This window comes from Anolis carolinensis, chromosome 3 (assembly GCF_035594765.1).
Source record: "Anolis carolinensis isolate JA03-04 chromosome 3, rAnoCar3.1.pri, whole genome shotgun sequence".
Lineage (NCBI taxonomy): Eukaryota > Metazoa > Chordata > Lepidosauria > Squamata > Dactyloidae > Anolis > Anolis carolinensis.
In genome coordinates, this window is record NC_085843.1 from 109,576,462 (window position 1) to 109,604,297 (window position 27,836).

Genomic DNA, 27,836 nt, shown 5'->3' on the forward strand with positions numbered 1-27,836 from the left:
TTCATCAGCAGCAGAATGTAAAGCTGATCATATACCAACATGATGAGGTTGAGAGATGAAGTGATCACTGGTAGTACCCACGGTGTATCGTGTGACTTTCCTTTTAGAAAGTTTTTACAGTGAAATTCAGAAGTCATTTTGTCATGCAGAACCTGCAGTAGTTGCAATTTACTGAGGGCTCCAATGTCTGTGGAATGCATGGGTGCTCTTCCATTGCCTCTGTCACAGGTTTGCTGCTGGTCAATTAACCTGTCAAAAGAAAGTTTGAGGCTTTAGACTTTAACCAGCTACATGAATTTACCTCCCCAATGAAAGTGCATCGTTATGTCGTGGTTTGAGCATTGGACCATGGCACTCGAGACCAGGGTTTAATTCCCCACTTGGCTATGGAGACCATTGGGTGACCTTGGGATAGCCACACACTCTCAACCCTAGAAAGCCCCGTGATAGGTTCACCTTAGGACCACCGTAAGTCAGAAACAACTCAAAGGCACATAACAACAACAACAGTGTAATAAAACTCTAATCAGCCACCATATTCTCTTGAGATTAAGCTACGTTATGCCACAATAAGTCATTAATTTTACATTATAAATCTGAATTTCTAGTAAAGCTAACACTAGTATGTTTTGAACTGAAGCAAATACTGGCTGTAGTTCTTATTTTTCTCATAGGCCTGACCTGGACATTCTGTTTGTGACATATTTGTTCCTTCACTCTATTTGGGATCCCATTTTATCACTAATACCTTAACGTTACTACAAGACAACCCCCTTATTTGTGGAGGATATACTACTGGATTTGTGGAAATGCAGATCTGCAAATAGCAAACCTACTGAAATAAATCACTTCCAATGGAAGCATACCATAGAATCATGCTTGGTGATCTACACCAGTGGTTCTCAAGTTGTGGGTCTCCAGAGGTTTTGGCATACAACTCCCAGAAATCCCAGCCAGTTTATCAGCTGTTAGGATTTCTGGGAGTTGAAGGCCAAAATATCTGGGGACCCACAGGTTGAGAACCACTGATCTACACAATGCATAAGGAAAACATATTTTTTCAGATGAGGATGAGTGAAACTGAATATCACTCCATGATTGTACTGCGCTTATGAACCATATGACAATATAATTTCCAAAAGAAGCGATGTAAAAGCTAGAGAGATCAGGTGATGGTTTGCAACTTTGAGAGCACCAGCTTTGCCTGCAAAACATCCTCCAGGTAGGAGGTTCCTTTCAAAGCTCTGAGAAGCAACAGCCAATCAGGGTTGGGTCAATCCAACCTGCATAATGGCCTGATTATCTTGACCTGGTATATAGAAGGTCGCTGTGTTTCTTTTTCTTTTATTTGGGTCGAACAAGTAGAGTATAACGTAACTACTTTTCCTCATGAGGAAGTTTAGAAGATAACATAGGCGATATATACAGTATGTATATTTAACAATTTAACAACAAAGAGAGAGAAAATTGTATGTAATCGCTCTCGTTCCCCACTTGTATCCATCTACTTTACATTGCCTATGTTTCTGTGATAATTCCTAAATTGGCCCTGTGTATGTAAGCTACACATAAAACAATTTTACAGTTCTCAGCCGAAGCAGCGAGTTCCTCTGACAAAACACAGCTATTACATTTTTCTCAATGAGTTATCAGTAAATTTTTGTATGAATTACAAATATTTTTGCAAAGGAAATTAAATGTGGGTTCAGTACAAAACCCTAAGCAGCGCAATGATGTGAATGAAAAATATACGTTATGAATGAGTACTGTTGTATGGGAAATCCCTGTTTAATCCCTGGGCTCTATTAGTGGGAAGGAAAAAAAATAGAATTTGTGGGGATTTGTAAAAGGCACTATGATGTAATGGATTGGCTGGAAAGGCATGTGTTGGCAGCTGATTGGCTAAGCGTGCCAGGAGCCAACATTCTGATTGGCTACTGTCTCTGACTTGCTGCTGAGAGAAACAGTTTGAGCAGGCATTTTTACCTCAGAGAGCACTGACTAGAAACAGCTAGGGAATTAATGGCTGCTGACTCTCTGAAGCCTGGTCATTTTTAAGGCTATGAGGCATATTTAAAGACTATTTTTAAAGGACTTTTTATTCCCTCTATTCTCTCTAAGAAACCAGAGAGACTACTGTATATATTATTGCTGTTTGATCTATTGAAGTGAAGTAAAGTTAATGTTACTTATTTCACAAACCTGAATGGCATGTTATTACACTGCAGGGTAAACTTTGGTTCAGAAGCCATGGTAAAGCTTCTATTTATTTACATCTACAACTTCCAACAGAATTAGGTCTGAAGCCTTTTTTTCCATGTTATCTGGCAGTGTGAAATGCAAGTGCCATGTGGTATGCTAGCTGAAACCAGTTGGGTGCACACAGACTAATGTAATCAGGGCTAGAAAATAAAACCATGTTTACATTTTTTTCTCTCATTTGAACTAAATGCCCATTGACAAGGAATACATGTTTCAGCCCAGGAAACACTTTGTTCAGATTAGATTTCCCCATCGGACTACACATCAAAAGTAGTTGAAAGTAAGCCTCTAACAAATTAATCTCACGTCTTTAAAGTTAAAATGAGATTCCACATCTACATTAATGTTTACTTTCAACTTTAATCTTTCGTTTTCCCCTGAAGCACGCATAGTCAGAAAATGAAGAAAAATTAGTTTCTGGTGCTACTCATAGCTGTAGCAGCAGCCCAATTTGGAAGCCCTGTTAGACAAATACTACAAACCACCGAAGTGTGTAATAGAGATTCTGAACATTTTATTCCATTAGGTGCCTTTCCAAATTGGAGCTAATATCATGAGATAAGACCCTCAGGAATCCTGTATATGAAAGTTATGATAGGAAAATCTGAATTTCAAATGCTTGGTCATCATTTTTGCTTTGTTAATTCGGAAGCTCTTCTATGAAAAATGGCTAGTAATACTAAAAAGCACCCACTGTGAACAGCCTGTAACAGAAATCAGAGCAGTCCAGGTATATGTAACAGTTCCTTTTTAAAATCAGGGATAAAAGAAAAAAAAGCTTATCTTACAAAAGCACAGATTGAACTTTCCTTTTTTCCGAATATAGCCTAGTCCTTAGCTGACCTCAAGCATGAAACGCCCTCTAGCCTCTAATATTGGGATAATCTATGGCTCTCAGCCTGTCTGTTGGACTCCTGATGAAATCTATCATCCAACAACATCTGGGGAGCCATATGTTCTCCGCCCTCATTGTAATGGAAGTCTTGATTGGGACAAAATTACTCTCCATGACAGACAGCCACAATAAACAAAAGTTAGCATAACTTATGAAAGCAGCCTAACACTGATCAACAATAGAAACCTGTTTCCAACAAACAATATTTTGTTGTCGAAGGCTTTCATGGCCGGGATCACAGGGCTGTTGTATGTTTTCCGGGCTGTATGGCCATGTTCTAGAAGTATTCTCTCCTGACGTTTCGCCCACATCTATGGCAGGCATCCTCTGAGGATGCCTGCCATAGATGTGGGCGAAACGTCAGGAGAGAATACTTCTAGAACATGGCCATACAGCCCGGAAAACATACAACAACCCAAACAATATTTTGTTTGGCTTTCCTAGTAAAGTAGTTTGGCTACTATTTTCTCTTTGGTCACAACTACTAAAATTAAAGTATAATTTTCATTACATTGATAAAGGGGGTTAGCAATGTCTAACTGCTCTAGAAACATCACAACGAAGATTTCAGCTAAGTAGAAAGTACTGTATGAAAAGTGATGTCTTTAACCAAGGAACATTTTCAAACAATGTGACTGGTATGTTATCCTGGCTCACTAACACTGAAATAGTCTCACTGCCTCATACAAAGAAACAGAGTAAGACAAGGGCCTGTGTGTTCTTATCTTGTTATCTGAGAAATAGGCATCCACTTAAGTTCTTAATTAAAGACAACACTTTTCTAAGGCTTCTATTTCAGGAAATTCTATACTGTGAAAAGAAGTATTACGTGAGGCTGAAAAACAGAACAAGATGTAATTTAACCACAAAGATGTAAATATTTGACTTAGTTTGATCAAGATATCTAAAGGTGAAAAGGATAATACTTAAATTTAGTTGAGGAAAACTATTTCAAATGGAAACACAGTATTTGAGAAAAATATGTTTGATTTTAGTCTATGGTTATTGAGGCACAAAGGAATGAATTAATTTGCAGGTAAACTTCCTTCATTTTTTCCAGGTCACATATTGTATTAAAGGGGGGAGGGGGTCCTTTTAAAGATTCATTTCATACCAGTTATGCTGGGTACTGTATTTCACATTAATCTTGCAAAATATATCTGTTGTCAGTTCGCAATAAAAATGGGTTCACTTAAGTTCTGTTTCAACAGAAGCAAGAAATGGAAGACCTGAGAGAGCATTCTTTGTGCTATTAGGGAATATTAGGAAACTGATTTATACTGAATCATACTGGTGGCTCATTTGGTCCAGGGTGGTTGAAAAGGACTAACACCCACAAGTTTTAGCCTGCTCACCTTTACCTGGGCATTGTCATCTACACTGAGTGATTACCTGTCTTTTGATCTCATCCCTTAAACTTATACATTCTCAATTTGCATCTTTAATATTAAGTTGAAATCTTACGCATATGAAAGACCTCAGTTGTGGTATTCTTGCTGGTCTTCTAGCTTCCTGCCTTTTGGCAGATGAGGTAGAATATTTATTCCAGTGAGGCTTCTCCCACATTTCAATCCCTAGATTTTGTCAAATTATTGCTTGTTTGTATTTTGTTAACTTATCTCATGATTTTGAATTATTTTACTGAGGGCTAACGGTGCTCCATGCAGTCATGCCAGCCACATGAATCATAGAATCATAGAATCATAGAATAGTAGAGTTGGAAGAGACCTCATGGGCCATCCAGTCCAACCCCCTGCCAAGAAGCAGGAAATCGCATTCAAAGCACCCCCGACAGATGGCCATCCAGCCTCTGCTTAAAAGCCTCCAAGGAAGGAGCCTCCACCACAGCCCGGGGGAGAGAGTTCCACTGTCGAACAGCCCTCACAGTGAGGAAGTTCTTCCTGATGTTCAGGTGGAATCTCCTTTCCTGTAGTTTGAAGCCATTGTTCCGTGTCCTAGTCTGCAGGGCAGCAGAAAACAAGCTTGCTCCCTCCTCCCTATGACTTCCCTTCACGTATTTGTACATGGCTATCATGTCTCCTCTCAGCCTTCTCTTCTGCAGGCTAAACATGCCAAGCTCTTTAAGCCGCTCCTCATAGGGCTTGTTCTCCAGACCCTTAATCATTTTAGTCGCCCTCCTCTGGACGCTTGCCAGCTTGTCAACATCTCCCTTCAACTGTGGTGCCCAAAATTGGAGTGAAGTATCTTGCATTTGTCCCTGTTGAACTTCATTTTGTTAGTTTCGGCCCATCTCTCTAGTCTGTCAAGATCATTTTGAATTCTGCTCCTGTCTTCTGGAGTGTTAGCTATCCCTCCCAGTTTTGTGTCGTCTGCAAACTTGATGATCGTGCCTTCTAACCCTTCGTCTAAGTCGTTAATAAAGATGTTGAACAGAACCGGGCCCAGGACGGAGCCCTGCGGCACTCCACTTGTCACTTCTTTCCATGATGAAGATGACGCATTGGTGAGCACCCTTTGGGTTCGTTCGCTTAGCCAATTGCAGATCCACCTAACCGTAGTTTTGTCTAGCCCACATTTTACTAGTTTATTTGCCAGAAGGTCGTGGGGGACTTTGTCGAAGGCCTTACTGAAATCCAGGTAGGCTACATCCACAGCATTCCCTGTATCGACCCAACTCGTAACTCTATCGAAAAAAGAGATCAGATTAGTCTGGCATGACTTGTTTTTGGTAAATCCGTGTTGACTATTAGCAATGACCGCATTTGTTTCTAAGTGTTCGCAGACCACTTCCTTGATGATCTTTTCCAGAATCTTGCCTGGTATCGATGTGAGGCTGACCGGACGGTAATTGTTTGGGTCGTTCTTTTTTCCCTTCTTGAAGATAGGGACCACATTCGCCCTCCTCCAATCTGCTGGGACTTCTCCCGTTCTCCAAGAACTCTCGAAGATAATTGCTAGTGGTTCTGAAATAACTTCCGCTAATTCCTTCAATACTCTTGGATGTAGCTGATCTGGCCCTGGGGACTTGAATTCGTTTAGAGAGGCCAGGTGTTCCTGGACAACTTGTTTCCCTATTTGGGGTTGGAGTTCCCCCAATCCTTCGCCCATTACATGTTGCTGAGGTTGAAGATGGCTTTCTTTTTGTGAGAAGACCGAGGCAAAGAAGGCATTGAGCAGTTCTGCCTTTTCCCTGTCCCCTGTCGCCATCACCCCATCTTCTCCTTGCAGAGGCCCTATCGCCTCCTTTTTCTTCCTTTTTCTACCAACGTAAGCAAAAAAGCCTTTTTTGTTGTTTTTTATGTCCCTGGCAAGCCTGAGCTCATTTTGTGCTTTAGCCTTGCGAACCTTTTCCCTACAGGTGTTGGCTATACGTTTGAATTCTTCTTTGGTGATTTCTCCCCTTTTCCACTTCTTGTGCATGTCACTTTTGAGCTTTAGCTCAGTTAGAAGTTCTTTGGACATCCATTCTGGCTTCTTTGCACTTGTCTTATTTTTCTTCTTTGTTGGCACTGTTTGCATTTGCGCCTTGAGTATTTCACTTTTGAAAAACTCCCATCCATCCTTAACTCCCTTGTTTTTTAATATTGGTGTCCATGGAATGCCGCTCAGTAATTCCTTCATTTTTTGGAAGTCAGCTCTCTTAAAGTCGAGAATGCGTGTTTGACTTGTCTTAGTTTCAGCATTCCTTTGTATTGCAAACTCCAGGAGCACATGGTCACTTGCCCCTAAGGATCCCACCACTTCAACTGTATTGATCAGGTCTTCCACATTTGTTAAGATTAGATCAAGAGTTGCTGATCCTCTTGTTGCCTCTTCTACCTTCTGGACCATAAAGTTGTCTGCAAGGCAAGTGAGGAATTTGTTGGACTTTGTACTCTTGGCTGAGTTTGTTTTCCAGCAGATATCGGAATAATTGAAATCGCCCATGACTACTATATCTCTTCTTTGTGCCTGTTTGGTCAGCTGTTGACAGAAGGCTTCATCAAGTCCTTCATCCTGACTCGGAGGTCTGTAGTAGACACCCACAACAAGATCTTTTTGAGTCCCGGTTCCCTTGATTCTTATCCAGATGCTTTCTAGCTGGTTTCCCAGATTACAGTCTTGCATTTCTTCTGCAACGTAACTGTTTTTGACATATAAAGCTACTCCCCCTCCTCTCCTTTTTGTTCTATTTCTGTGAAAGAGGTTATAGCCCTCAATGGCTACATTCCAGTGATGGGAGTCATCCCACCAGGTTTCAGTGATGCCTATGACATCGTATGTGTGGTGCTGTGCTAAGAGTTGGAGTTCGTCTTGCTTATTTCCCATGCTCTGAGCGTTGGTGTAAAGACATGTAAGCCCCTGTGACCTCCCCTTGAGCTGTTTATTTGGGATTATTGTGCTCTCCGTACTTGGTCCTTGCTGTGTTTGTGCAGCCCTCCGTTTAGCCTTTTGGCGGTTCCCTGTGGTTGTGGGTAATATAGTGTTCGCCAGGCTGTTGTTCCCCTCCCCCAGTGGATCTAGTTTAAAGTGCGCCTGATGAGGTTTGTGAGTCTGTGTGCAAAAAGATGTTTTCCTGCTTGTGTGAGATGCACCCCATCACTTGCCAATAGGCCATCCTCCTGGAAGAGTAGACCATGGTCAAGGAAGCCAAAATGCTCCTCTTGGCACCATTTTCTGAGCCAGTTATTGACCTGTACTATTTTTCCGGCCCTTGTAGAGCCGTGTCCTACAACGGGGAGGAGGGATGAAAAGATCACATGTACATTATACAGTTTTAGCTTTGTTCCCAGAGCTCGAAAATCATTTGTGATCTTTTGAAAAGTATGCCTAGCGGTGTCATTGGTACCTACATGAATCAACATAAGGTGGGGAGGGTGATGGGGCTTTAGGAGCCTGCTGAGCCTCTGAGTGATATGGTGTATTTTTGCCCCCGGGAGGCAGCATGTTTCTCGAGCCATCCCATCCGGTCTGGAAATGATGGCTTCCGTTCCTCTAAGGAGGGAGTCACCTACTACCAAGACCTGTTTCCTTTGAGGATTGACAGGGTCCCTTTTGTGCAAGACAGTGTGTATGTCCCCTGAAGAGTGTTCCTGTTGAAGTGAATCATGCAGGTGTAAAGTGTTGTCCTCCTCCTCAACATCCCCAGTGCATTCATCAATGACAATCCATTGAGATACATCCGAGAGCCCATTACTCTCCCAAGGATGTTCCTGTTGCTCCTGGTCTACGATTGGGGATGGAGCATTTGCATGATTACATAAGTGTGAATGTGGTGATGCACTGTCCGGGCTATCCCCTGCACATTGATCAAGGGTGGCCCACTGAGTGGTATCTAAGAAACTGTGGTCCTCCACAAGATGTGTTTCCTGATTGTATGTTAATGGTGTTAGAATTTCAAATCTGTTGTGTAAATGCAGCTGAGCAGAGGAGTTCTGCGGAGGCTGCCTGGTCCTGTGTCTCCTTCTATGGGTGACCTCCTTCCAAGCCTGAGGGTTGTCTACCTGTGAGTTGATCTCCCCATAAGGTTCCTGATCATGTTCATGGTGGTGTTGGTGTGATGCAGGCTGCAGATCTACAGCAGTGTGTTGTGCAGTGTCCAAGAAGAGCTCGAGTGCCTGAATGTCCTTAAGGGTCTTAATACGGTGCTCGAGCTGTTGGATCCTCTGCTCCATCAGAGTCATCTGTTTGCATTTGGAGCAGATGTAGTTGACTAGTTTTTGTGTGAAAAAGCAGAACATGCCACAGCTGGTGCATGTGGTGGCAAGTATTTGCTGTTGGTCCATCTCTTGGTGAGTGAAGTGACCGAGGAGGATTGTGTGTGTTATGGGCAAAATGCTATCCCCTTCCTGTGTGTGTATTTTTAAAGTTGTTTTGTTTATTGTATATACTGTAAGAATGTGTTTTGCTGTAGTGGTGGGTTCGCGAGCGCCGTCAGGTTTTTAAGGAATTATTAGACAGGCCTTACCTAAACCAAGGAGCAAGCTGCTTTCCTGCTTCCTCTCCTCACCTCTGCGTGAACTCTGGCTCAGAAAGCTTCAACAGGAAGCCAACACTTTCAATAACAATAGCCTTGCCTCACCTTCCAAACAATGGCAGAACAGCAAGCCTTAATTACAGCTAGCCCACACTCAAGAATCAGCCCAGACTCAGGTTTTTAAAGGTAAAAGAGTCCAACAAACACAGGTTTTTAAGGCTTTTAAGGCTATCTAAGAAAAGAGTAGGCAATCTAAGAAAAGAGTGCACACTCTCAGGTTTTTAAGGAATTATTAGACAGGCCTTACCTAAACCAAGGAGCAAGCTGCTTTCCTGCTTCCTCTCCTCACCTCTGCGTGAACTCTGGCTCAGAAAGCTTCAACAGGAAGCCAACACTTTCAATAACAATAGCCTTGCCTCACCTTCCAAACAATGGCAGAACAGCAAGCCTTAATTACAGCTAGCCCACACTCAAGAATCAGCCCAGACTCAGGTTTTTAAAGGTAAAAGAGTCCAACAAACACAGGTTTTTAAGGCTTTTAAGGCTATCTAAGAAAAGAGTAGGCAATCTAAGAAAAGAGTGCACACTCTCAGGTTTTTAAGGAATTATTAGACAGGCCTTACCTAAACCAAGGAGCAAGCTGCTTTCCTGCTTCCTCTCCTCACCTCTGCGTGAACTCATGACCTTGGAGGTGTCTACAAACAACGCCGGCTCTTTGGCTTAGAAATGGAGATGAGCACCAACCCCAGAGTCAGACATGACTGGACTTAATGTCAGGGGGAAACCTTTATCTGTACCTACCTTGAATATAGTTATGCAGAAAAATATAATAAAACCAATTTTAAATATATAAAAGAAAAAAAACCTTAAATATATGCATGGTTAACTTCTTATAGAAACAAAGATAAAACATTTATAGTTAAGCAAGCTGTAATGTCAAAAGCAGAGTTCCAAAGATACCATTCTACAGACTGATAACTAAATATATTTGTATTTAGTAAAGTAGCCACCCTCCAAACCAGATCTTTCATGTTGGTGACACACTTTTTAAACATGCATCATTTTGCAACACAGTAATTCAGATTTACTAGCAAACCAGAGGTTACACCAAACCCTTATAAGAGATATAGATACATACATAAATTATAATAACAAAATGTATGGGGACACAACATATCTCATGAAACCTTTCATTTAGATTATTAAAAATATATCATTCATAAGATTATAACATACAGTTCCAATATTTTGTCACTTCTCGTTACGTTTGTGTGACACACTACACACTGCAGTCAACCCATAAACGTATCATGACACCGAGTTTTGAAAGTTCTGCTGCAAACCATTGCCTATGCTGCAATGATGTTATATGGCATTCAAACATCACAAAAGTCAATACAGAGAACTGTCTGCAACGGGATGCTTCACATAGGATCTACATCATTGTTTCTCAACCTGTGGGTCCCCAGGTGTTTTGGCCTACAGCTCCCAGAAATCCCAGTCAGTTTACCAGCTGTTAGGATTTCTGGGAGTTAAAGGCTAAAACCTCTGGGGACCCCAGGTTGAGAATCACAATGAAGAAGGGAGTTCCTATTGCAAAGGGATTTGATAGCAGGGGCAAATGTTTCTTTGCATTATTTATAATGCAATAATTTATACAAAGGGAGATTTTTTTTCCTACTGTCCTCTCATGAAGAAATTTACAGCCAGATATTTCTCTAGCTATATTTTTAGCTTTGTTTTCCAGTGGTATTCTGAGTATCTACTGAAAGTGTTGGTAAATTCAATACGATTTCAGTCCCAGATAAATGGCTAACTGCCACCCATACATAAAAATGTTTATTTTTATGCTCAGTGATCAAGTAGTCAGCTGGAGGCCAATAACAGGTATGATCGTGCTGATGTTAGCAATACAGTGGAAGTCCCATCAGGTGTGTGGCACACAAGGCTGTTTAATATATTTTCTGTAAGTAACGAGTGAAATGTATGCTTCCGCTCAGTGCTGTTAGGTAGTAATCTAGGTCACTGTCAGAGCTTATGCTTCAGTACTTTCCTCGTCCTAAATACCTTTGCTGCTCTTTCGCTTTGATAAGAGGTTAATCAGACTAACCTGTTGTGAAGCCAAGGTCACGACACAGCACAACATCTCTTTCAGTTCAGCAAAGGGACTATGTAAAATATAGTAAATGGGAATCTTTTAGCACCCAAGTTCTACAACAAAATATTTTCTTTTTTTAAAAAACAGTTTATAGTTTTAGGCAGCCTAGATTTATAGCAATGTAATGCTAAACTCATTATTTGCATTAATCCAGAAGCTACTAAAAAGAATAATTTTGCATCAGAAGAAATGTGGGAATCAAAGTAAGCAATGCTTCTACTTTCTTTAGCTTCCTTTATACCTGACCTGGTTCAGAATTCTTCTTACATATATGCCCACTCAGTTCTAATGAAAAATACTATATTTTTGTAGCTAATGTGCAACACTTAGTATTCAGGAAAAGTGTTTTACTTACATTTGCCAAGGTTTATTTATACATTATGCACAAGCAGATGACATCACACATCCTTACCGTTATAGAAGAGCTGAGGGAAGAAATCACTTCCAACTATTCCAAATTGAAAAGCAATGAGAGAACATACAATATTACCAACCTATATAGCTATACTTCCTTCTCCAGTAGCAGATTATAAAGAAGGAAGGGGGAAATCTCTGACTTTCTAACCTCCCCATCAATTCCAAGTTTCACAAGAAAAAGGACCTTCACTTCAACATTTGTGACTATTTGGCACTTATACTGGCTGATGGCAGCCCAGTGGCTTAATGGTTTAAACCCTTGTGCGGGCAGGGTCGGCGGTTTGAATCCGGGAAGAGCGGGTGAGCTCTCTCTGTCAGCTTCAGCTCCCCATGTGGAGACATGAGAGAAGCCTCCTATAGGATGGTAAACATCAAACATCCGGGCGCCCCCTGGGCAACTTCCTTGCAGACACCCAATTATCTCATATCAGAAGCGACTTGCAGTTTCTCAAGTCGGTCCTGAAACGGGGGGAAAAACTGGTTGACAAAAGTCGATATGCATATAGGATTTTTTTAAAAATCCTACATATTCTGTCAGTTCAGATCTAATAGTAGTGAAAATATAAACACTTTTGTACAGGTAAATAAATGGCTCCCAGAGGAAATCAAACCTGAACTCTCCCTAGAAGCAAAGATGCTAAAAGGAGTCTGTTATACTTTGGGCATATCATGAGATAACATGATTCACAAGAAAAGAAAAGATAGCTTGGGAAGGCAAAAGACCTCCCAAGAAGAAAACTGAATTAGAAATGGGTAGACCCGAGCTATTCCTAACATGTTATGGAGGTCTCTCATTCATAGGGTCACTATACATTTAATCACATGTTGACAATTAACAACAATAAATACATACTGACTTTCAAAAAAATGCACATCTGGATGATTCGATATTGTAATGTTAATAAGATCCAGATACCTCATCAATAATACAAGAGTTTGGAGGGGGATCTCATTGACAGACACAAAATATAACATATACAACTTTATCTTACAAAATTAGACAAGCATTGTGACTAAATCAAATGGCTGGTGTAAATTAAGCAGATTTAATGGGTTTGTTCTACTTTGAACTAACAATTCAGTATTTTGGAAATGCAAAGTCTTTGATCTTAGAAAACATCCACATACACACATCAAATATCACCAAAATCCATGGCTAGCAGCATTTGGACAGCATACTGAATATGTATGCCAGCTTCCCAAACTAGCATCAAGTTCATAAGAAAACTGGCATCAACTTCATATGTTTCATTTCAATGAACTCCCAAGTGGCTTTTAAAATATTAAACAGCCATTTCTTTGTGCTTGAAGAATGCAAAGACAATGGCGTAAAGCTGCTACACAACTGCCAGATACTTTGTGTGTTAAACACATAGTAAAAATAAATATGGCGGTCATTTTCCCAAAAAAGGAATTCTCTCCTATATTTTGCTAACAATGCATCATACACAGGGCTGCCTCTTCTCAGAAATATAATCTAATGCAGAACACAGCTGCCAAGTTAACTGGAATTGCTCGTGTGGAATATATTACTCTGTTCTGACTTCCAGTTTGCTGGCAACCAGAAGACAAAGTATTAAATTTATTCTTTAAAGAAAAGAACAACCTAAGGATGACATATAAACAGGATTCTGTTTTCCACTGTGAACCAGCTTACCAGTTTAGATCTTCACCGGAGGCCCTTTTTTGGATTCAGCTGAACCAAGATTCACAATTAAAACAAAAGAAGTGCATATCAGCAAAGTAAAGACAGATGAAGTTATCTGTCTTTAGCCTCCCCTTTCTTCAGGCAGACTGTCCACATTTTCCTGGTGGATATGCATGGGAGCAAGCCAATCAACACTAGGCACAGGCACATTGTTTCAAGAACAAAAAAGTGATTGGGGAGTGATTTCTATTTGGTTTCGTCAATATAGATATCAGGGCTCAAACTGGGATATTCCAGAAAATTTCACCAATTTAGAAGTATCATGGAAATGTTCAGGATGCAGAAACACTCGCTAGAGCTAATAGGATTGTTCTTTTTATATTTATTTCTGTGATTCCACGGCAATCTATGTCACATTCATTTGATATAATGGGACTTACATCTGAGTAGACATGTATGATGAAGCCAGTGTGGTGTATTAGACCAGGCATGGGCAAACTTTGACCCTCCAGGTGTGTTGGACTTCAACTCCCACAATTCCTAACAGCCAGTAGGCTGTTAGGAATTGTGGGAGTTGAAGTCCAAAACACATGGAGGGCCTAAGTTTGCCCATGCCTGTACTAGACTATGGGTGCTTCCAGACAGCATGAAAACCCAGGTTTAAAATGGGGGTTAAAAAATCCCAGGACCTGACTGCAGGTCCCCAGACAGACCTGTCCGTCCCGGGATAGGGTCCCCTGCCATCTTTGTTGTGCCAAATTGCTATGTGTGTGTGTAAAGAAATCTCTGCAAAGAAATCCTTGCAAAGTTGCTTGCTTTCTCTGCAAAAAGGGAGCTGAGCTTTTTTTGCAGAGGCAAGGCCACGCCTAAAACAATGTATCTGTTTGATGGCAGGTGGCTGGGATTGTCAGTTGGAATTTGAGCTTGGAGGGAGAGCACTGAAAAAGACAGGGCTCTCTAGCTACGGTCAAGTAGCTGTTTTGAATATGCTATGCTGTATATATTGAATGCTGATTGATTGGTTATTGATCTTATGCAACTACATGGACATTGTATGATTGCAGAACTGTTTTATATTTCAACTCTACAAGCAAGAGTAAAGTTCCTTTGTTCATTTCAATTCCTCTGCCTGGTCTGAGTCTTTTGCACATGGTGTTATCTGGACGCTACTGATTCCGCTATACTCTCACCTGGTAACAATCTTCGCAGGCTTCCTCTGTAAAAGAACAAGATGAAGGTTGGACGGAGGACATCCAGCTGAATGTTTTTTTAAAAAAAAAAATCACACTGTTATATGCTGGACTGTATATACACATATGCAAATATCTTAATAGAAATATAAGGAGATTTGCATGTGCATAAATGAGGTTCAGTGCATAAAGGAGTAATTTCTTTTTAAAAAAACTTCTGTTGAATTTCTTGCTCTCCATTTGTGCTTCCTTTAAACCAGCTGTGTGTCCATTTCACAGCCCAATCAGCTGATCAGCTGTTTCAAGCTTTAAAAAGCAAACATCCTGGAGCAGCTTCCATAGGGGGTGGGGGGTGGGATGGGGTGGGGTGGGGTGGGGTGGGAAGGAAAGCATGTGTTTTTTGCAAGTATAGGGATGTACAATGATGTGAATATGCATTTTCCAGCCAGAATCGGGATAAAGGGGGACGTTTTAACCTTGTGTTTGCCATTCATTGCAGTGAATCAGCACGGATTTACCGCTAGCATCATAGAGCCGCCACCCCCCCCCCCTTAACCCTGCTAACTTCCACATTTTGGGTGCTATGTAGAAGGGCCCTACGACTCTGGAAAACAAGGTTCAAATCCCCGTTAGTCATGACATCCTACTGGATAACCTTGGGCAAGTTATGCACTTTTAGGCTGTATCCTCACTGCAGAATTATAGTAGCTTGGCACCACGTTAAACTGCCATAGCACAATGCTATGGAGTTCTGGGATTTATAGGTTTTTTTGAGATATTTGACCTTTGCCAGAGTGTCTCAACAAACAAGTCCCAGGATTCTACAGGATGGAGCTATGACCCTTAAAAGCTTTAATTCGCAGTGTTGATGGCTTATTAGCCTTCAAGATTCCATTCCTTCAAAATTCCAGATATGCCCAATGCCATCCACAAACTTGGGATCCCTGTACTAATTTACTCTGCTGTTTCAATTCTGGAAACCAAATCCCCTTCTAATGGCATGCCTGAAAATGATTCATACTTTATTGCTCTTGTTTTCAAAAAGTTTATTTCCCTGGTGAATTTGTTGTTGTTTATTCGTTCGGTCACTTCCAACTCTTCGTGACCTCATGGACCAGCCCACGCCAGAGCTCCCTGTCGGCTGCCGCCACCCCCAGCTCCTTCAAGGTCAAGGCAGTCATGGCATTTGAGACAATTGAAACATACTGGGTTGAATTTCAAACTAAAAAGTTAAATATGCCCTGCTTTTGGCATCAATCTACACTTTTAAAATTCTGGAGTGTTGACACATGGGGAATGAAATATAATTTGCACTGCAACCCCTTTATCTGAAGAATGAACGACAAATACTTTGCAAGTCAAACATTTAGAATTTTATGAAATTTCAATGCAGTGGTTTTAAATATGCTCGGTTTTCCTGTTCCAGAAAGACAGGTCCTGCTTAAACTTTGGGGTCACTACAAGTTCCAACTGAAAATGTATTCTTAGCCCCTGACGTCACCCTATAGGACACCATCAAATAGTCTCTTGGCACCATATTACCATTCTAGGCACTTGGAAAAAGGAGTTGGCTCCCCAGACAAATAAGGCATGTTGCAAATAAACAAGAAAATTCTTGATGGCACAATGCCCTTATGTGGAAAAACTGGAACCATTCATTTGCTGTCAATACTGAATGCCCAGAGAATTTGTGGTCCCAGGTTTTGATTTCAGTGCAGAGGCTGTTTTGTTTTTTAAAAAGAAAATGCATCAAATTCCAAGACAAGAACTTTGTTGGCTTGGGCATCATGCTATTGTGACAGTCTTGCAAGCTTTCTCTTTCTCAGCAAACCAGAATTATCACTTGAATGATTTACAGTGCATTTATTGTTTCAAGCGGGTAAATAGGGTCCTTTCAGCAACTTGCCATAATCCCCCTTCAATAATTGCTTTCTTCCAAAAGCTCTGTATTATTCTTTGTATAACTGCTATTTTATAAACAGCCTTCTCCAGAAGATGAAGGAAAAAGAGAAGAAAGGAGAAGAAATAGGAAAAAGAAGAAGAGAAAAAGAGACACAAATAAAAGAATGAGAAAAAGAAGAAAAATCTACCGGAAGCTTTTAGAAGTGGCCACCACTAATGCCCAAGTATTCCATATATTGCTTATGGCTACTGTATAAAATATACTTGTTTCACAAAGAACTGGAAACCAAAAGATAAAAATCCAAATTGTTATTCCACCCCCAATCAACAACAATTTTCCAACCTTGCTCAACTTTTGCTCAGCAGTAGGCCAACAGTTGTATCTTGACAGGCTACTAATGCCATGAAATCAAACATGTTCATCAGTCCACAGCCATTCTTAGGCAAGTGCAGGTGCATTAAAATTGATGAATCCGAGGATTCGGGTTAGGATTATGCACTTTAGCATATGGAGAAGAGGAGGACTTGGACATTCATTTTAAATGAATGTCACCAGAACGCTGGTTAATTTATTGCTACCTCATGGCTGCTAAGATACATTTTATTTATTTATTTATTTATTTATTTGCATCACTTTTACCCCGCCTTTCTCTCTGAGGAGAGTCAAAGCGGCTTACAGTAAATGGCAAAAATTCAATGCCTAAAAGAATGTAAAAACAACAATTCATATAAAACAATCTACAAAACAACAGTTCATATAAAACAGATACCATTACAAAATAAAATCACATTATATAAAATTTTAAGAATGTCCAAGATTAAAATCCATTCATCCAGAATCCTCAAGTCTTTGTATAGGTCATGTAAAGCCCATGTTCTCATTTTAAGTGAACATCAGTGAAAGCCATTTCTAATCTATTTTAACGGTTTCTTAGGGTATACATCTAGATGTTAATTCATGTTATCAGTGTTATTCTGTTTTACTGGATTATTTTTATTCTGTTTTCATTTTGATTCTTAATGTCTTTGTTGTAAGTTCATTGTTATTATTGTGTATTATTCTATAGTTTGTGGTTTGTACTTATTTAGGGCACTGAATGTTTATGTGTAAACTGCCCTGAGTCCTTTCGAGGAGAGAGTGTGGTCTAGAAATAAAGTATTATTATTATTATTATTATTAACACAACAACATTGCATGACACAGCAAACAAGATAGATATGCTGGATTTCATATAACAAAATCACAAGTCGAACACTTCCCAAGTGTCTAGGACTGTGTGATGTATTTTCGGATGATGCGCGCAGATCCTTTTGCAGTTGGCAAATTATTATTATTATTATTATTATTATTATTATTATTATTGTTGTTGTTGTTGTTGTTCTATAGATCAGAAGGATGTCAAGTATCTTTTTGTAAATGTTCAAGAAGCTATGGCCTCAAAGCAGTGTAATCACACCATATTGGTAACTGGAGGGTCCTTGTTTAGATGAAAAGGGCCAGATTTTACAAAAGGCTGTTAACAGCTCAGAAGACATGGAAAGAGTTAAGATACTTCTGAATATTTATGAAACCATACAAGAGTACTGTAGAAAAGGAAATGCCCATGCAGCTAATTCCACCAGCAATCCTAGGCATGTATACTCAGAAGTAAACAATGAGTTCATGGGTTGCTGTGTGTTTTCTGGGCTGTATGGACATGTTACAGAAGCATTCTCTTCTAATATTTAGCCCACATCTGTGGCAGGCATCCTTAGAGGTTAGGAGGTCTTTTGGAAACTAAGTAAGTGAGGTTTAGATATCTGTAGAATGTCCAGAGTGGGAGAAAGAACTCTTGTTCTTGAAAAAAAAATCCTCACTTGCTTAGTTTCCAACAGACCTCTCAACCTCTGAGGATGCCTGCCACAGATGTGGGTGAAATATCAGACGAGAATGCTTCTGTAACATGGCCATGCAGCCTGGAAAACTCACAGCAACCCAGTGATTCCGGCCATGAAAGCCTTTGACAATAATGAGTTCAATATAGTTTAATTACAGTTCTTCACACTATTACCACCACCCCATACCAATAAGATGTATTTTCTAAGGTCCTCTATTTCTACCTGAAAACACAGATAATACTGAATCCTACAGCTGGCTGGATGTTTATCACTGAATAGCACCAGGGGACCAAGATAGGTCGTCTCAAACACTTCCAGAAAGGGATTTATTTTTTTTTGAAATATGGGTATAAGAAATCATTCATATTGAAACTATGAGCTATAGGCACACTTGACAAGGCCTCTGACAAATGGATTCCCCTTTAAAAAGTCACTTCATACACCCAGTCTGCCCTTTTCTTCCTTGTTCTCTGTCTAGCTGGAAGCTTTTAGCAGCATCACTATTGCGTGGATAGTGAAGGAGACTAGAGAAACACAGAGCTGCACTGTCAGCAAAAAAAAAAAAACTTCATCTGAGGAGAAAATAAGATTATGTCTAGTTGATTCTCCTATAGCCATGTGTGCATACCTTCAACTGACAAGCCAAACAGTAATGACCTCCAGAGCTGCCTACAGAGCATGAAAAAGCACAAAACAGGCAGAAGAGGAGAGAAAGCATATAGGCCTGTCATTCTAGCTAACCCAGCATGGTCAAAAAGCAGAGATTGTGAATTTAGCTACCAAAATGGGAATTTTAAGAAAAGTACAGGCTGGATGGATTTTGGAAGACGACTTTAGATAATTCCCTGAAGATTCAAAATATTTTTGTTTACTTTTGTATAGTTTACCTGACCTGGTGGTTTCAATTCACCTGTGAATTTTGTTAGCTTTGGATTTTGAAAAATCTGCTGAAACATATTTAGGTGTTCTTGTTTTGTAGTATAGAAACCAATTCCTGTTCTTTCCATTTTATTTCTGTGACCAAATGTACTGTTAAAGAAATAACCAGGGACACATTTATTTCATTAACTGAGGTATATCTGTACATTGGTGTAGTATTATTGCCTGAGGTTCACTTATGAATAGACATGCACAGGTATGTACTATAAATATTGAAACCTTTACTGCAATCCTTCCTTGAACGCATCAACTATGGATCAAAACTTCTTTAATCAAGACCATGCACAATCCAAACCCCCTTTTGCATATCTAATAAAAAACAGCTCTTCTGATAATACTCTCAAGTATTATTGCACTGTATCATACTGTGACAGTCCAAAATTTATTAAGATTCCAAAAGTCCTTACTGTACTGGTGAGGTGACCATTATAATAACTATTTGCAACTGTCTTTCGCCCCAGCAGTTTTAAAGTATAGGCTCATTCCTGATCCCAGATAATCCCTGATTTGAGGTTCACGCTCTGGCTTCTGTATCATCTAGACAACTGGGACTGTAACCTCAAATACCCCCTGCAGGTTTACTAAGATGTCTATAATAAACCTTCAACATCCACTGCAAAAGCTTCAACAATTCAAAATTGGTCTGTAGCAATTAAGCAACATTTGATTGGGATTTGTTTGTATGCCGGTCAGCTTTCAAATAGGAAGTTATAACAATAGGATGCAAATCAGTTCCTAAGACAGGAAGCTGGGGAAGAAAACTTCCCCTCATAACATCTGCATGGACAATCCATCCCTCCTCTAAGAAAATAAGCTAATCACCATAATTGATTTTAATATAATCTGCTGAACTCCCAAATGTTCATGTTTCTGAAGACCTTATAACTTATTCAGGAGCACATTACTTCTTTGATTAACTAAGGGTGCATCCACACTGTAGAATTGATTTGACACCACTTTAACTGCCATGATTCAATGTTATTGAATTCTGGGATTTGTAGTTTAATTGTAGTTTAGCAAAGGCTTGCAAAAATACAATTCCCAGGATTTAATAGCATTGAGCCTTGACAGTTAAAATAGTCTCAAACTGCAGTAGATCTATAGTGTAGACCTACCCAAAGACACTTGCTGGAATGGCCCAGTTCTTATAATACACCAAGGAATTTTGAGAACCCTGGTTTGTTGTGTCGTGTGTATGCTCTTGCACACTAACTTGACTCCAATGAAACAAAGGTTAGTTTATCATGTCATCCAATGCTTTCTCTTCCCCACTCTGCCACAAAACCCACAAACAAACAGCCTCCAAATCCTGATGTATCCCATTGTATAGTTATACAAATAAATTAAACATTTTAAGGCTGTTTTCTCGTATATACATGCATGCATAGACACACACACAAACTTCATTATAACCAAATAGAGGTTTTACAATAAGTATTTATCCAACCACAAGGGAAGTCTCTCTGTTATCCTGTATCTTAATCCAGTAACTCCTTATCCATTTGGACCCAGCTAGGGACTCCTGGCTTAAAACAAAACCAGCTAACATATAAAGAGAGTGACACAGCTAAATGAACAATTTGCACATTACCAGTGGATCCCCAGGTGCATAACAGATTTTCAACAGAATAAGTATCTCCTGTACAATATTTATCTTCTAGAATACAGCAATTGCAAACATTTGATAGAGTAGTTTTCAGTCGCTGAATAAATGGATATAAACTATTTTGGTACACAGTACTGTTAAAGATACTCACTAGGCATGAAGTTTTGTTGCTTTTAAAGATGGTTCAGATTGCTGTCCTATTCAAATAATCAGAGACAAATCCACGTGAAACCTCTTGGGGTGCACTTGCCTGTAGATATGACTATGCACACATTTCTATAGGTTCCCTTTTTTGAAGAGATGTCACATTCTGCTACTCTCTCAGATTCTTTTCTCCATGCTACAAGCTGAGAAGAAGACTGCTCTTCCAGATCTTCTCTTTTAGTTAAATACGATACACAAAAATCTGGGGCCAACTTATTCATAGTGCAACTAATCAAAAAGGGACCATCTCTGAGTATAGTGGTGAAAAGCAGGAGTCTGTCCTGGAAGAACCTAAAACAGTGGTTCTCAGCCTGTGAGTCCCCAGGTGTTTTGGCCTTCAACTCCCAGAAATCCTAACAGCTGGTAAACTGGTGGGGATTTCTGGAAGTTGTAGGCCAAAACACCTGGGGACCCACTGGTTGAGAACCACTGACCTAAAAGAAGAACTAACCCTCATGGTGCTGTTTCTGGCCTTTCTGAATGCCTGGGTAAGAAAATGGCCAGAGGCAAACAGATGAAGTGCTAGCATTCTTCCTTCCCTACAGAACAACCCTTGACTTATCCATGGGTAAGCTGTCAAAATTCACAATTTTGTCCCCAAAAGCTGTCTTCCATATACACATGAGGTACACATTACACCTTATACACAAGTATAAATGGTAAAAGTGTTCTGAATTCAAATGCATAGGATTGGGTTGCAAATCAGATGGGATTAGTACTCAAAGAAGTGCAATCATGATCAGGCTGCCTTTCTGCTTGTGCATGCTGCCTACCATTCATTGCTGAGCCTCAAATAGGCTCCCAAACAAACATTCCTACATAAGTCAACCACCTGAAAAGTCGGGTTACAAGCATTTAAATTTCATAAAACGGAAATTTAAAGTGTGTTGTGTGCCTTCAAGTCATTTCCAACTTACAGCAACCCTAAGGTGAACCTGCAATATGTGAAATTGGTTCATGGGTGGGGGAGTTTTCCTATCAAAACATCACTTATTTTTCCTTAGATGCTTTTTACAAGCAGTATTGAGAACAGAGTCTCCAAAACTTTGTTTTTAAATGTCAGTTCTTGAAACGCCGCCCCTCTGTCTACTACCATGGCCATCCAAATTGGGTTTCACAGGCACTGTACTCCAAAATATAATTTTCCCAAAGAAAGTAACACTCTGCTTTTTAGTTCTTCCTTTCCTACTGTCTCATCTAGTTATGTGTGTGTGTGACTTTCTGCCTTCCTTCCCTTTGGTCTCCACAGTGATGCCACTAAGAAGGGGTTCAGGGGTCCTGACTGCATTGGGTGACACCATCCAATATCCCTGTGTCCAGCCAAACTAGCCTTCCTCCTTGCTTCTCTCTCTTATGCAAACTTTCAGTGGGACTCAAAGTTGAGCATACTTCTCCCCCATAACCCTTCATATTGTGGCTGTGGTGTGTCTGTTAAGTCTTAATAATTGTCTCAGTTATTTCAGCAAGACACCTTCCATCCTTTGCACAGTGCCACTTGCTCAGTTGTCCCCAACTGTCCCGGGGGAGGTAACACAATGAGTTACCGCATTGGGTGACACCACCAAATATCCCTTCCACAGAGCTTTTCAGTGGCCCTCAGAGCTGCTCACACATCCTGTCCCTCATACCTCTGGCTGAGCTGTGCTTTAAACTCTTAATAAGTGCCTCGGTTCTCTTTCAGTGTGACACTTTCCATCCTTTGCCCTGCACCACCTACTCAACTGGGGGAATAACACCATGAGTTACTGCACTGGGTGACATCACTAGATCTCAATACAGGAGAGGCTCACTTATCCAACATAAACGGGCCGGCAGAACACTGGATAAGCGAATATGTTGGATAATAAGGAGGGATTAAGGAAAAGCCTATTACACACCAGATTAGGTTATGATTTTACAAATTAAGCACCAAAACATCATGTTATACAACAAATTTGACAGAAAAAGTAGTTCAATACGCAGTAATGCTATGTAATAATTACTGTATTTACGAATTTAGCACCAAAATATCACGATGTATTGAAAACATTGACTACAAAAATGCGTTGGATAATCCAGAATGTTGGATAAGCGAGTGTCGGATAAGTGAGACTCTACTGTATTTGTAGCCTAAGTGCAAGCCAGGTGTGCCTCCAGCCACACAGCGAAGAGAGAGGATGGTCCTTCCAAATTTTCTGCCTGTCTCAGCAGAAGGAACACCAGGGTTGGAGACAGAAGGAGGTTCTGGTGTCTACCTGGGTGACACAAACCCTAGTAATGCACCTGTAGCCTAAACTTACACTGAACATGCAATTTTCTCCACCCCCAGGGCGAGAGCAGACCCTGGCCCTGTCAGACCTTCCACCTGCTTTGCTAGAGAAGATGCTGGAAAGGAGCTGGGAAGGTAGAGACAGAATTTGACATCTAGCTGGATTTTGTGTGTGTGTGTGTCAGGAGTGACTTGAGAAATGGCAAGTATCTTCTGGTGTGAAAGAATTGACCGTCTGCAAAGACACTGCACAGGAGACGCCCAGATGTTTGACATTTTTCTATCCTTGTGAGGGGCTGCTCTCGGGTCCCTGCATGGGGAGCTGGAGCTGACAGGGAGCTCACCGGCTCTCCCGGATTTGAATTGCCGACCTGTCGGTCAGCAATCCTGCTGGCACAAGGGTTTAACCTACTGCGCCATCAAGGGCCCCATCTAGCTGGATGACATCAACTTTAGTGATACATCCGCAGCCTAATTGCAAGTTGGGCATGCAATTACTTCTATCACTAAAGTGAGCCCTGCCCAACCTTCTGTCTGTTCATCAAAAGAAATGCCAAATGGAGATAAAGGCCCCACAGCATCTAACTGGCTCACAACAGCCCTAGTGATACATCTGCAACCTAAACTTAAAATGTGCATGGAATTGCCTCCATCCAGAGAGCGAGGGCAGAGCCTGGCCCTGCCAAACGTTCCACCTGCCTTGCTAGAAGAGATGCCTTGACAGAGCTGGGAAGAGGAAAAGGGAGATCTTACGCCTACTGATATCTGGGTGATAGCACCCTCAGTGATACATTGACAGCCGAAGTGCAAGTTGAGAATGCAACTGCCTCTGTCCAAAAAACAAGGGAAGAGCCTGGTCCTGGCAAACTTTCCAACTGCCAGGAGGCAGATGGAGATCAAGGCAGGTTCTGGTGTCCAACTGGGTGATGCTAACCTTAGTAACACATCGGCAGCTTATGTGCAAACTGTGTGTAACTACTACCTCTATCCCCAGGGTGAAGGCAGAGCCTGGCCCTGCCAGAATTTCCACCTGCCTCACCAGAAGGGATGCCAGCAAAGATGGATTTGGCAGGGGGGGGGGGGGGGGGGAGGAGGGAATTCCCTAATCACAAATCTTTTTTTTTCATGTCAGAAGCGACTTGAGAAACTGTAAGTCGCTTCTGGTGAGAGAGAATTGGCCATCTGCAAAGATGTTGCCTGGATGTTTTACCGTTCTGTGGGAGGCTTTTCCCATGTCCCCGGATGGGAAGCTGGAGCTGACAGACGGAAGCTCACCCTGCTCCCCGGTACAAGGGTTTAACCCATTGTGCCACTGGTGGGGGGGGGGGGGGAGAGCCAAACATTCTTCCTGCTCACCAGAAGGGTATAAAGATGGGTATAAAGGTGGGGCCCCTGGCCTACCTGGGAGACACCAACCCCAGTGAGGATACATTCTCAGCCTAAACTTATATGAGGCATCATTGAACTCTCTATCCACAGGGAGCAGAGCCAAACTTTCCTCCTGCCAAGAGGTAGATCAGGCACGGGCAAACTTGGGCCCTTCTGGGGTTTTGGACTTCAACTCCCATAATTCCTAGCAGCCTGACCAAAGGTTGCCCATGCCTGCAGTAACCCTAGAGCAGGCATGGGCAAACTTTCTAACTTGGGGGCTGCATGGTGGGCTGGGGCAAGGTGGGTGGACTGGGAAGGCGGGGGTTCTCCCCAAATCTCCTCCTTGCCCTTTCCTCTTCTCTTTTGAAGGCAGAAAGTGAAGAAATGATGGAAACGTTTGGATCCCAAAAGGTTTAGCATTAGTCAGGCATGTAGCCAAATTCTCAAGGTGGTCCGCGAGAAGGCCTTACTTATGTTTATTCATATCATGATCTGATCACCATGCTCAATATATCCCATATGCATGGGGGTATTGGGATAACAATACAGGTCTTGGTCAGGATGAGATGGTGGATGGGAGAGAAAAAGTGTATCCATGAGAACCTGCATTGCCTCCTCCTGATATTGAATCCTAGAATCCTAGAGTGGGAAGTGACCCTCAAGGGCCATCCAGTCCAACCCCCTGCCATGCAGGAAGGCACAATCAAAGCTTTCCCAATAGATGGCATCTGCAGAAAAGACTCCAGGGAAGGACACCCTCAATGGGACACCCTTTTAAATCAAGAAACATGTTTCTCATGTTCCCTCTCTACCTTCTCTTCTCCCAGCAAACCATCCGCCAGGAAGAAAGGAGGGAGGGAGGAAGAGAGGAAGAGAAGGATGGAAGGAAGGAACAGTAGAAAGGAAGCAAGGCTGTGTGTGTGTGGGGGGGGGGGGGGGGGTTCAACCTCTCCCCCTGAAATTTTTCAGGTTTAAAAAAACCTGGTTTACTCATGAATTTTAGCTGGTTAACCAAATCCCCACGAGTGTTCGTTCTCTGAAGTTTATCTGTCTTGAGTGTCCACTAATGTTTATCGATGGAGCCTGATTTCTAAATGATTTTTGTTATGGAACTACAGTACTTTTCATGATTCACTAAAAAAAAGTTTCAACGACCCCCCCCCCCCCCCCCGCCGCCGTTGCTCTGAAGGGAAGGCAGGGAGGGCGGGAGGAAAGCAAGAAAGGAAGGACAAAAGGGTGGAAAGGAGGGAGGGAGAAAGAAAGAGGAAGGTAAGGAAGGGAAAGAGGAAGAAATTAGAGGGAGGGAGGAAAGGATGGTGAGAGAGAGGAGAACCCCAAGGGGCTGCATCCGGCTCCCGGCCCTTGGTTTGCCCATACCTGCCCTAGAGACACGCCTGCAGCCTGGGCGAGGGCAGCGCCAAGCGCCCCTTGCCAGGAGGAGATCCCAGGGGTGGGGACGAGTGACCCCAGTGCAGGCCTGAGCCACCTTGGGCTCCAGGTGTTTGGACTTCAACTCAAGCCATTCCTCACAGCCTCAGGCCCCTTCCTTTCCCCCTCAGCCGCCAAGTGGGCCCAGGCCTGCGCGGGAGACCCACCTGGGGGACGCGGGGGGCGGGCCGGGCTCCTACCTGCCTCGTCCTCGCGGCTGAGCGGGTACCCGAGGAGGCGCATGGCGGGGGCGCAGGCGCGCTCGACCTGCCGGACCTGGGCGCGGCTGAGGCGCTCCTTCCAGGCGCGGAGGGCGTGCCGGGCGTCGCGGGCGGAGACCAGGAAGGGCGCGGGCGGGGCGTCGGGCGCGGGGGCCCGGCCGCGGGTCATGTCCAGGGCGAAGGCCTCGAGGGCAGGCGGCGAGGGCAGGCCGGCGAAGCGGAGGAGGCGGCGCAGCTGCCCGCGGGGGTCGCGCACCAGGTCCTCGTAGCGGAGGCGGGCCAGGCGGGCGCGGAGGGGCGGCGGGGCGGCGCGCTGGAGCCGCAGGTCGCGCAGCCAGCCCTGGCAGATCACCTCCAACGCCCCGCTGAGCAGAGCCTCGGCCCGGGGCTGCTGCTGTTGCCGGGGCGGGAAGGCGTCGGCGAGGCCGGGCCCGCGGCGGCTGCGCACGACCTGGAGGCTCTCGCGGAGGAGGGCGCGCTTGGCGCGGAGGCGGGAGTTGTGGACGGCGCGCGGGTCGCGGAAGAGCTGGACCACGCGCAGGTCGAGGCCCGGGTCGCGGAGGAGCGGCGCCAGGGCGGAGAGGTCGAGGAGGCGCACGTCCTTCACCACCACCAGCGGCGCCTTGCGGCACTCGGCCTCCAGGTCCCGCAGCGCGCGGGGCGGGCAGAGGCGCTCGCAGGCCGCGCCGTCCACCAGGCCCACCGACGCGCGGGGAAGCGCCGCCCCGGGGCAGAGCGGCGGCGAGCAGATGGCCTTGTTGGTGCGCCAGCCGAAGAGCGAGGCCGTGCTCAGGTTGGCGGAGGAGGACGAGGAGGAAGGCGGCGGCGAGTAGAGGCGCAGGACGGAGAAGTCGCAGCGGAAGAGCGCGCCCAGCATGTCCCGCAGGGCGCCCTGGAGGCTGCGCGCGTCGCCCGGGTACAGCGCCTGCCACAGGTGCCACATGGGCTCGTACAGGTAGAAGGCGCCCGGGTGCTGGTTGAACAGCTCGCCCACGAACGACGAGCCCGTCCGCCACGTCGCGTGCAGGTACAGCTGGCGCCGCCCGGAGGGAGCGCGCTCCACCGCCAGGCTCCCGTTGGCAGTCCCGTTGCCCGCCGCCCCCTCGTCCTCTAATTCCTCGCCCCAGCCCCACTCGCCCAGCGCCGCCTCCGGGCTCGGGCAGCGCCGGGACACGCGCGGCGACGCTCCCCCGCCCTCCTCCTCCCCCCCCTCCCCCTTCCCGCCCCTGCCCACGAGGGAGGCCAGGAGCAGCACCAGGAGCGTGTAGAGCGCCAAGCCCAGCGCCCAGCGCCGCCGCCGAGGGGGCTGCCACCGCCGCCGCCTCGGCATCACGCCGCCTCCCGCTCCAAGCGCCGCCCGAGGAGGAGGAGGAGGAGGAGAGGCATGGCCGCCCCGCAGAGACAGCTGGCCGCGCACAACTTCAAGGCAAGGCAGGAGAAGGAGGCTGATCCCCGCCCGCTCTCCCGGCCTCCCTCCGAACACGCCCACAAGCCGGACACACACGGAGAGAAGCGGAGCCAGAGCGCAAAGCCACCGCCCGCCCGCCCGCCC

At 43.6% G+C, this 27,836-nt stretch overlaps 1 protein-coding gene across 6 annotated transcripts; it reads right to left on the bottom strand.

The window, feature by feature from the left end:
• Positions 1-110: 110 nt before the first annotated feature.
• chst7 (carbohydrate sulfotransferase 7) lies at positions 111-27,836 on the bottom strand. Of its 6 annotated transcripts, none has more exons than XM_062975337.1 (4): positions 26,264-27,836; positions 14,488-14,554; positions 11,185-11,242; positions 120-249 (listed from the first exon to the last, which is right to left on the bottom strand). In XM_062975337.1, the coding sequence occupies exons 1-4, from the start codon at positions 27,612-27,614 to the stop codon at positions 241-243; spliced, it is 1,485 nt and encodes a 494-aa protein (XP_062831407.1). In that variant the 5' UTR covers positions 27,615-27,836; the 3' UTR covers positions 120-240. The 6 variants fall into 6 exon arrangements, with proteins under 6 accessions (XP_062831410.1, XP_062831412.1, XP_062831407.1 ...); XM_062975338.1 differs by lacking the exon at positions 14,488-14,554 and adding an exon at positions 20,964-21,009; XM_062975341.1 differs by lacking the exon at positions 14,488-14,554 and having other exon boundaries at positions 26,264-27,835.